At 40.3% G+C, this 11,163-nt stretch overlaps 1 protein-coding gene across 1 annotated transcript; it reads left to right on the forward strand.

The window, feature by feature from the left end:
• The first annotated feature begins 9,374 nt into the window (after window positions 1-9,374).
• On the forward strand, window positions 9,375-11,163 carry tnfb (tumor necrosis factor b (TNF superfamily, member 2)). Its single transcript, XM_084357000.1, has 4 exons — window positions 9,375-9,705; window positions 9,803-9,857; window positions 9,946-10,005; window positions 10,300-11,163. The coding sequence occupies exons 1-4, from the start codon at window positions 9,517-9,519 to the stop codon at window positions 10,755-10,757; spliced, it is 762 nt and encodes a 253-aa protein (XP_084213126.1). The 5' UTR covers window positions 9,375-9,516; the 3' UTR covers window positions 10,758-11,163.

The following is an 11,163-nucleotide window of genomic DNA, read 5'->3' on the forward strand; positions in this document are numbered from 1 at the left end:
TCTCAGTCAAACAAAAACAAATCAACAAACAAAGGTCAAACTGTCCAGACAGGTGTCGGAGGACTCTTCTGACAAACATCACATTTATAAAATGCAGGAAATGATACCCTGAAGATTAGAGAAGTGGCCCCATGGCTGGAAAGTAAAACATGAATCCCCAGCAAGTGGGAAAATTTGAGAACAATTACCCTCGAGAAATAACAGTCGGGATGCCCTTTAGGAAGGCACCTTGCCTGCAAGTTCTGCTAAAAGGCCGACAATAGATGTGAAACAGGGGAAGAGAGAAAGTCCTTAAAGATCAAAGGTGAGTAAACTCTGCTGTGGCAGTCTATATGTCACACTTCAAACTTTTCTGGTCACAGTGGCTGCGTCTGTTCCAAACAGCCAGGACAGATTCTTATTGCCGGTTGAAGTCAAAGGTTATCTACAGTGATGGTTATCAAGCGCCCTTTCTGACCAGTGTTGTCATTTTAAAAGCTGCTCTAATCTTTATTCTGATATATCGCTTATTTAGACACATAAATAAAACTGAATTTGATCATTTCCTAATCCTTTTCTGGCATATACTCAATTGGAAACAGTACAGAGACAATGTATTGAATGTTTTACCTAATATATGTTTATCATGAATTTGATGCCGGCAACACGTTTCAAACAAGTTCATTGGTAAACGGTGTTATGAAATACTTAAAGACATGATAGTATAAATGATGTAACTACATGGTACTCAGGAATAATTTGTAAAACCGGTTGGTAAACAAAGCTTACATTACGAATGATTGTACTCTATTTTTCTTTACGCCACAGCGTCACAACTATTTTAGGAATCAGGTTGTACGAACAATGAATGAGTAATGTGATTGTCATCATTGGTTGTTCCCCTCAGCCCTACCCGGCGTTATTTTCACCTGTGTCGGCTTGTTGGTTTGTTTGTTGGTTTGTTGGTTTGTCAGCAGGATTAAACGAAAACTACTGAATGGATCTTCACAAAACATCGATGGAGGATGTGTCTCGGCCCAGAATAGACCCCATTAACTTCAGATAAAGGGACGGATCCGAGATTGTGTTTCTTCGAAATTTTTGTCAAAGCAACGTTATGTGGAAATTGGTAATTTGTGTAACAGCACAACACCACTGTCATAAATACAAATCCCAGGTCTAATGTAGATGTAATGTACGTAATGTAGGTGCTAACTACAAACAAAACTCATTACATCATAACAATGTTGTGTGTTGAAAACTTGTATGTTGAAGGAAACGTGTGTAACGCTGTGATCTACCCTCTCACTGAAGTCACATAGTGCAGGAACAGAGACACCATTCACCCTGTTACAAGACACTGTGATAGAGGGCTGTCGAGTCTGATATTAGATAAGACTTGATTAAATTAAAGGGCTTTGGCGGAGGTATGCACTCTACCTACTGCCATTCAAGTTTATCTTATCTTATTGGTTGTTTCTTTTCCAACAAGACTTCCAAACTGCCCTTCTGAAAGGCACATAAAAGCATTTTCTGATCCGATGCCACGATCACAATGGAGGACATCCTTTGTCTGAGTCCTCCTCAAACCAACCTTTACAAATCACTGTTGTATTGTATTGTGAGTAAATCCATTTTATAATCTGCTATGGTTATGGTTTGATGAGGTTTTGGCACAAAAACACCTTTGTAAGGTTTAGGGAAACATTGTGGTTTGGAGTAAAATTGCTACTTTGGTAAGGTCCGAGGACCTTTGTTGGTATGGTTACAAAAATAAACACATGGTTAAGGTCGCAATAACCTTAGAGGGCTTTGTCATATAAGCATGTGTTGTTTTGCAGCATTTACTGAAATGACTGATTCTGCTGTTTTCCCTAGAAGTACAGGCTTACAACCCTCAACTTTGCTTTTTTGACGATTCTCACTGCTCTCATCAGCCTTTCCAGCTGTTGCAGGCAGCTGTTTTTTAACAAAAAAGCTCTGATAAACTCACTGTACACGACCTGGCCAGCATCCAACGGTGAGAGACTGTCAATGCCGATTCGCCTGCAGGGTCAAAAACAAGGTATTATATACTTTAAGATAATCAATGCAAACATAGCTCCTGTTTAATCAGGTTTGGAGACCACATTAGGAGCCCTTCAAAATAAGTTTTGAATTTCTGTATTACAGTTCAGGGGCTTGTAGACGGATTCATTTTAGTCTGGCTCTCTTTTGATGATCTGATATTTCACAGAGGTTAACATTGGCTGTCCTGGATAACTGATATCATGACAAAAAGAAAAAGTGATATTGGAATTATAATAGAATAAGAATCTAAAAATATTGAGAGTATAGGCTACAAATAAGTGTGGGGATTATTATATACATATCTTTAGTACAGAGTGTATTTTCTGTTTTGCTGTCTGATGATGAGCAAACTATTATGAATACCTGATGTAGATTATAAAACAGTTGAAAGTAATGTCAGACTGTTTTCTGCTGCCAGATCAGAGACGAGAGAGGAGGAGATAAGGTCTATCTGACCAAAATGTTGCATTTATGATCTTAGGAAATACTTAACTTTGCGTAGATTATTTATATTGTAAAAGACATCAGAGGGTATGGTTATTATTTCCAGTTATCATCACAATGTGTTTCTTTAATGTAACTATTCTGTAAGTTATTCTGAGCTGCAGTGATGCAATAAGAGCGTAAAAGCATCGACACTCAAAAATCCTGTCACTTTATTTTAAACTCTTTTTACTCCCTGATAGAATAATGATAAAGTATTTCCTTTGGACAGATTGGTCAGGCTTATGGAGTGTTTTGGTTGCCATGGTGATCTACCACAGTTAATGAGTTTATGGTCTCAACTCTTCTTCAGTCTGTTTTCACCACTGTGACTGTGCTCTGGTTCTCACTCGGATCCGATCAGTACCGTCCCCATTTCCAACCTCTCGCCAAAATATGGTCATTTCTGCCTCCAAAAATCCAAGATGGCAACTCCCATAATGCCAAAGCTGAGGCTTCACAACGGTAGTACACAAACCAATGGGGGATTTAATGGTGGGTTTACACTTGGGACAGATGACATTAGTGACTAGCTAGCTGGCTGGCATTTAGCAGTTTAAGACACACCCATGTTCCTCAGGAGTTGGCAGAGATAAAATTAGATTTAAAAAGAGAGTGAATGAGGTGTGCGGAGAAAACACAGGCTTAAATACACAGGGAGTGATTGACTAATGGAGCAAACAGGGTGGGAAAACAGACAAAGGGAGGAAGTAGAAAGTGAGACGTGACGTATGAGGATATGAACTACAAATTTAAACAGGAAACAACTAAACCAAAAACGCAAACCACGACAATCAGTGTCTGTCAAAAGATAATTGAGGTTTATTAGGCCACAACTTTTTTTTATGGTTTTAATATGGTTTCTCTTCAAGATAAGATAACAAAGTTGAGAGCATTAGCTACATCATTAAATAGATCTGAGATGACAGCATGTTGTAAAGAATCCAATAGATGAGTCAGATTATCTACGCATCTTTCCGAGATAAAAAATTGAAAGTGAGAGCACCTACTGTTGGTATTGATCCTGCATTGTACAGAAAACTGCGTGGGTGCACAGCTACAGCAAGCACTATGTAAAAGTTGAAGCAGGAAATGAGTCAGTGACAGATGTCAGCTGTGATCAATGTTGACAGCGATCTGGGAAACCATTTCACAAGTCACCTTAAAGTTGTCTTCCAAATAAGTTCGACTGTCCTTATTACAGGAAATGTATGTGAAATTATCTTAAACCACCTGTCTCAGTCTCGCCATGAGTAAATTCAAAGCTGTTGAGGAACCATTTGGAGTACAGGCTTGGTATGAGGCTCTTTTGAAGGGTTATAAACTGATTTTTTTCCCCAAGCTGTCAGAAGCTCTGTCAGTGCCTCTGGCATTAATATATAGGATTTTGAACACTCTGAATTATTTATTTATTTTTCTCGCCTACATTTTTTTGAAAGCAAAAATAAATGGCTGCAGATGGCTTGTAACTGCACCTATTAGCTGGAAAACACAATGGGGTCCACGTCATATAGTTTTACATGGCCCAAGCTCAAACTGAATAACAATGTCACTGAAAATGGACACTCAACACATGTTTGTCTAAGGAAATATCCAGATGCCTGGAGAAAAATTGACATTTTTTAACCTCAAAACACCCCTGCCTGAAAGTAACAGGGACAAATGCTCATTATAGTTCTTTATATCCTTATTTACACTAAGTTCATGCATGTAAAATAGTCATAAACAAGTGCTTAGGTGTAGTAAAGGAAATACAACTACGTTAACTTGCATAATTTCCAAGTTGATGGCTTTAAAAACGGATATGAACTAGATCAATGGATTTTAAATCTCATTGGCTACATGATGCATCAGTCATCTGGAGGCTGGCGTGTAGCTCAGGTGAGAGAAGAACGAATAGAGACGGGTACACGGTCACTCATTTGCTGTTGTAAGCTGCAGGTTAGCCATAGAAACTCATATCTGCTCAAATCAGCTGCCAATCAAAGCTGCCATCTCGGAATCTCCCCTGTGGAGGTATAATGACGTGTGATGTGAAATGAGATGAGTTTACTGAGAGATAAAAACATGATAAAGCATCCGTTGGTGGGCCGCTGACTTTTCACAGGTTAAAACCAGTATGATTGTCTGACTCTTTGAAATTCTTGCTCCGTCTGACATTTCTTTAAATGTCCCCCGACTTCAAGAATTAAGGCAAAATTACAAGAACAAGACCCAAGTTGTGAAAACTGGAATCATCCTCGCATACAATGGAAGTTTGTCTGCTTTGTTATGTATCCCAAATGTTTCCGTGTCCTTAAAATGTCAAGTGTATTAATTCCACCAAAGACAAATTCCCATATTACTTATTGCTTTTTAATTAGATTACATTTGATCCTAAGCTGGTGTGAATTCTGCCACTGACACTTCAAAACACGATGTGGAAGTTCAGCTTTAAAACAGCTGAATGAGCCTCTAAGGACCTTAAGTACTGGCCTCATCAGGCTACATTTTCTATGCGCTATTTGTTTTGGAGGCCTGTCAGACTCACACACACACATAACATTAAAACATATTTTACATTTGATAACACATGCGCACACACACATACTGTGTAAAGCAACTTTCTTATCTCCTCTAACTTTTATTATACTTATCTCGAAGGCATTTTCTCCAATGTACCCAACACATTTATTTCTTATCGCTTAGTTAAATTGATTTTCTGACCCTGTAATACGTTTGCAATTAATCTGATTTCATGGTAATTTAAAATGTAAAATCCCAGATTGAGATAATCACCCGATATAATCAAGTGGTTTTTAAACGAGTTTCTGTCTCATACAGTAGGAGAGCGAGGAGGTAAAACACCTACAGTAATAGGCGCAGCGTAACTTCTTGGAGGTGTATGGCTTTGTAGGCCACCAGACTATACAGTCTAGAAGCCACCTTGCAGATGTGGTTAAACCTCAATTTGGCCCAGATTCTTCCCTTACACATCAACAGCTCTCTCTGAGCCCACACACGGCAACACTGAAGAGGGTGATGAATGATGAGACAGAGACCAGAACCGTGTGATGTGGATTTCTTGTTTCTTCAAAACCTGGCACCTGCGATTGTGTCACCAGACGTATCTGTAAATGGAGCTTGTTTGCCGTTTCCTTCCTCCACTTCCTCCCTCCTTGGCCTCCCACCCTGCCTCCCTCCCTCCATCCTTTCCTTCCTGCCCTGAGGTAATCTTTGCCGGCATTGTGGTTGAGCTCTGCTGCGTGATGACCACACAATCCTGGGATTTCATGATGCAATCCGTGAGCAAAATCAGCAAAGAACAAAAGAGGGCTTTTTCAAAGTGCTCTCGATATCGCGGGGGGAGTTACATGCGGGTAATATATGTCAGCATAGGAGAGGGCTGATAATGATTCAGTGGCTCAGGGAAAGGGAAAGGGCACCCAGATATGTGGGCTCAAACTAGGGAGTTTCAGTTTCCAGCTCCATGAAAAGAGGTGTTTGTCTTTTGGAGGAATCCAGTGGGAGCTTGTGAGTAACATATTACAGATGACCTCTGACTGGGAGAACATCTTTGGAAAGGTTTAAAGGATTGTACACATGATGAAAAATGACAGGTAAACGAGGTCACGTGTAATGGCAGAGCAAATTCAAACATAAATTTAGTTTGTTTTATCTTTGTGTCGCTTTTTATTTATAACAATTTGTATTTTACAAAAGAAGGACACTGAAAATTCATCCACAAAGCATGGGAAGAAGTGGAGTAAACACCCGAATCCAGACATGACAGCATCCTTGTTATCTGCGGTCAAGTTGATCCATTTCTCCCATTTTCTCCCCCAAGAGGACAGAAGTTTCTTTTTATAACCAACAGGAAAAGAATAATTTTTTTCCAGAGATACAGATCACACCATTACCTTCCCTCCTATCAATCCAAGATACCTTATCTTCTGGTCTGTGGGAGTTTCACAATCTAAAATGTCTGTAAGGTTAAAGATTCAGTCTCCCAGCCTTGTAATCTTTTCACATGACCACAAAATGTGAGAATGAGTGAGCGTTCATGAGCTCACACAATCTCCCGACAGTGCTGTTGGGTACAGAGTTGTTTATTTTTAATTTGGGGTGTGATGAAAAAGCAAATTAAATTCTTCCGGCCAAGTTCCCTCCATTTCCTGGAGTTTGAATACTTGTGTGTTACGTGCATGGGATACCAATTGTCCTCTGATACCATTTTACTTTGACATATAGAGGATAAATGTCTGCAAACTAAGAATACGATGAGTAATGTAGCTTGGATACGAGCTTCCTGTGCAGTCTGAGCTCACCGGATATGATAACTAGCTGCTTCATTTCGTGAATCTTTATCGAGAGGAGGTGGGTGAGCAGGAGGAAGTTCACAGAGGCTATATGTATTTGTTTGTTTGCGCGTCATGTGGGTGCATATGATGATGGTGACAGTGATATCATCCTGTAACAGCTTGCGGTCGGAACGATACAGTCAAGGGCCACTCATCTCACACATAACGAAACACGAACACACACACAACCACACACACAGACACACACACACACACACACACACATTTAAAACTACAGTGTTAATATTCAGCGTCACAGCACTTGAGTCCTGAAAGGTTTCCAAGTCACACAAACGCAAAAATTCACTTGAAGCCGCTCCGCGCTCCGAGCAAACAAACAGAACAATTACAAAAGGGAAAGTGATTGGGAAAGAGGTCCATAAGTGTTGCTTAAGCGCTGCCAAATGAAAACAGGCATTTCAGGCATGTGTGGCAAAAAGCCATTGGAAACATCTGCCTCAAACACAAAAAGTCAGGTGGGAAAGTGAAACGGGGAAACCGGCACAGGGACAGAGACCAATAAGGAGAAGTGTAAAAACCAGTTTGCCAAGCAGTTTGAACAGAGTTACATCATGCTCCTGTTTTGAAACTGAATAATGAGAGCTGCCAAGTTCTGCTTTAACAGTTTTCTCTTTTGAGACTGGGGTAGTTTTCAAAGATAATTTGTTTTTGTGTCGAGATGACATAACGAGAAAGAAACAACATGGTACTCTAGGGACATTTTAACACATTAAACACTGAAGTTATGCATTTGTATTTTACATGGCAGTATTTTAAGTTGTAAGTTTTAATGTATGTAAGTTTTGACTTTATGAATTTATACATATTTCTAAGAAGTCAGATCTCTTGTGAAAATGAGATCTTAATTTTAGCGGCACTTAAAGCGACTTTAAATAAAGGTTACATATCATTTTTTTTGTAATATATTGTATGTGATCTGTGTAATTACTGATTTTGATACTGTTTTTTAAGTGTTGGTATTAGGCAATGCTACTGAACCGCAGATTATAAGGTAAAGCTTAAGATTAAAATAGGGACTAATTTAGTTATAAATAGCCAATCTTCTCGCTGAAAGCCTATTTTGCTGATGTAGATCATAGATAAGGATCAGTATTAAATTGAGACTGTTTCAATCAGTTTGAAGTTCCTTGTAGCACCTTTAAACTCTTCTATGAAGCACTGAACACACTGGATGGTAGTTATCAGCAGATCTTTATTAATGTGCTCATTAACAACCATAACTTTTCCCACTGGCACCCGTAAGAGGCCGGTGTATCAACAGATAATGAGTGATAATATTGTTAAACACAGATGTAATAGTTAAAGGTGTTGCACACCAACTAAGACTTCCAACTACATTAAAGTCAGTTTTTTTAAAAAGGACCCAAAAGTCATACTTGAGTAAAAGTAAAGATATCGTTTTAAAATATTACTTTGGAAAAAGTGAAAGTCACCCGTACGAATAGTACTTAAGTAAGACTTAAAAGTATCTGATATTAAATTTACTTAAGTATCAAAAGTACAAATAAAAGTTAATTATACAGATATTTACTGTATACTGTGTCGATCAATTTTCTGATAATCAATATTTTTCTGATTATTGGAATCAGTGGGGTGTTTTTAATCTGATTGTTGATAAAATACATTAATTTAAAGATGCACTCTTTTAGCTCTGATACAGCATGTAATCTGAAAGGTAACTTGTAACTAAAACTATTAAATTAATGTAGTGGAGTAAGAAGTACAATATTTGCTTCTAAAATGTAACGAAGTGTGGTATGAAGCAGCAGAAAATGGAAATACTCAAGTACCTTAAAATTGTAGATGGACTTAGTTACATTCCCTCACTGATTATGGTGAGTTAAAACCCATTAACTATGTGTTTATAAAGTGCTGATTAGGGCTAATTAGGGGGCGGTTGCAGTGAAGTGTTTTCCAAGATAACTGGTGAACAGGTGGACTGTTTACACAATCTCACATTTTTGTGGTATTTCAAAACATCTGGTCCGGCTGGACCTCAAAATGTCGGTGAGCCGTGGATTCATGTGTAAACCTCAGCACTAACAGACTCAGCTTACATTCTGTGGGTGGCTTTACTCAGTAATGAGCTCAGTATGTGTTTATGACTTTGTGTCTGCCTCAGTGTGTGTGTACAGTAGTTTAAGTGTTTGTGCATGAATGTGTGTGTGTGTGTGTGTGTGTGTGTGTGTGTGTGTGTGTGTGTGTGTTACAACACTGTGTAATTTTTCAAAACCCAAAAGTAGCGACCGACCACTTTCCCATCCTCAAACCGCGACTCCCGTCGGGTTCCGTGCTCTGGTGAAACTCCGCTAAAAATTCTGTGACTTCTCTTTCCCTCTCGTTTGGGCTCTGTTCTCTCCGTGGCCCAGGCTGCTCTGCCACTGCCTCCTGCACTGTCTCCGCTTACAGTGACATCACTGGAGTTTCCCTTCTGCAAAAGCAGCTGCCACAGCATAAATACTACAAGCTCCCTGGCAGAAGTTCACTCCGGCACAATAGCAACACAAAGAGAGAAGTATTACCACAGCACTGGAAGATACAGTACAGCATCCAGCCAAGTGTTCAGTTCGTAGACATTTCTAAACAGCAAGCAGTCAAGACAAAGAGCAGATTTGCGCACAGTATGGTGGCATACACAACAGCTCCAGGTGACGTGGAGACGGGTCCTGAGAAGAGGACAGTAGTCTTGATAGAAAAGAAGTCATCCGCAGGGCGGATGTGGAAGTTGTCTGCGACCCTTCTCGTTGCGGCACTTTGTTTCGGAGGCGTCCTGCTGTTTGCTTGGTACTGGAATGGGAAGCCACAAACTCTGGTAAGGATTAGAAATCTTTTTAAAAACCCTGTATTTTTCTGGCAACAAATAGTTGTGTTTATATCTCTAATCTTTTTTTTCTTCTCTCTCCTTACAGATACAATCAGGCCAAACAGAAGCACTAACCAAGACGGACACTGCTGAGAAAACAGGTGATTATATGCATGGGTGCTTTGTGAGATATATTCGAGTCTTTGTGGATTATTCGAGACAAGCTCACATTTGTCTTCCTCTCCTCAGATCCCCACTCCACGCTGAGGCGCATCAGCAGCAAAGCCAAGTCAGCCATCCATTTAGAAGGTGAGTCATAGCTTACCTTGATTTGGTGCTAAGCAAACACTGGGCTCATCCATCGGCTCTCAAAGGAACCTTTCAGACTCGTTCTTCCACTTGTGTGATATTTGCTGCTTGTGTTAGTCAGAAGCTCTATAAGGAAGCTGTTGCATAAGTTATTCATTAGCTTCAGGCAATCTTTCATTCCACTTTCCAAGTAATACACCTGTTAAGTATTCACTCCTGTGTTTATCACCCTGTGGAGAGAAGAGTCGAGGCATTTCACGGCTGTAACAGCGCTTCTTCTCGTTCCTTGTCCAGGTACCTATGATGAAGACGAGGGTTCGAAAGACCAGGTGGAGTGGAAGAGCGGTCAAGGCCAGGCGTTCGCTCAGGGCGGCTTCCGACTGGTGGACAACAAGATCGTCATCCCGCAGACCGGCCTCTTCTTCGTCTACAGCCAGGCGTCCTTCAGAGTCTCCTGCAGCGATGGCGAAGAGGAGGGAGCAGGAAGACACCACACACCTCTCAGCCACAGGATCTCGCGCTCCTCAGAGTCCATGGGCAGCGATGTGTCTCTGATGAGCGCGGTGAGGTCGGCGTGCCAGAACACTGCTCAGGAGGACAGCTACAGCGACGGACGGGGCTGGTACAACACCATCTACCTGGGCGCAGTGTTTCAGCTGAACAGAGGTGACAGACTGTGGACGGAAACCAACCAGCTGTCAGAGCTGGAGACAGAAGAGGGCAAGACTTTCTTCGGTGTGTTTGCACTTTAAAATGACTCTGATACTGACAGTGAGGACACAAAGCTCTGCACAGTGCCAAAAGTTTGGGCTTTACTGAAAGATTTTTAAAAAAATGTGTATTATTCATCTTCATGGTGATGTAGAAATGTTGAAATCTCAATGGAGATAATGCTTGTGGCTGAACAGGCGCTGCTGATTTTTTTGAATCCTATAAACTGTAACAGTTTGAAACATTATTTCTATTTTAGGCACTTTTTCTACATTATTTATGCTGACCTGAGATTGTAGTAGGCCAGACTCTCTCTGCTGTCGACGACACAGCTCTTCACTGGAGAGTTTAGGTTCAAGGATTATCTACAGAATTGTTATCATGTACCAGTACAGCCTGTATGTATTTATTTGTATTTATTTATATTTAAATTGTCGGGATATGGTG

This window comes from Pagrus pagrus, assembly GCF_965226575.1.
Source record: "Pagrus pagrus genome assembly, chromosome: 7".
In the NCBI taxonomy this organism is placed as follows: Eukaryota; Metazoa; Chordata; class Actinopteri; order Spariformes; family Sparidae; genus Pagrus; species Pagrus pagrus.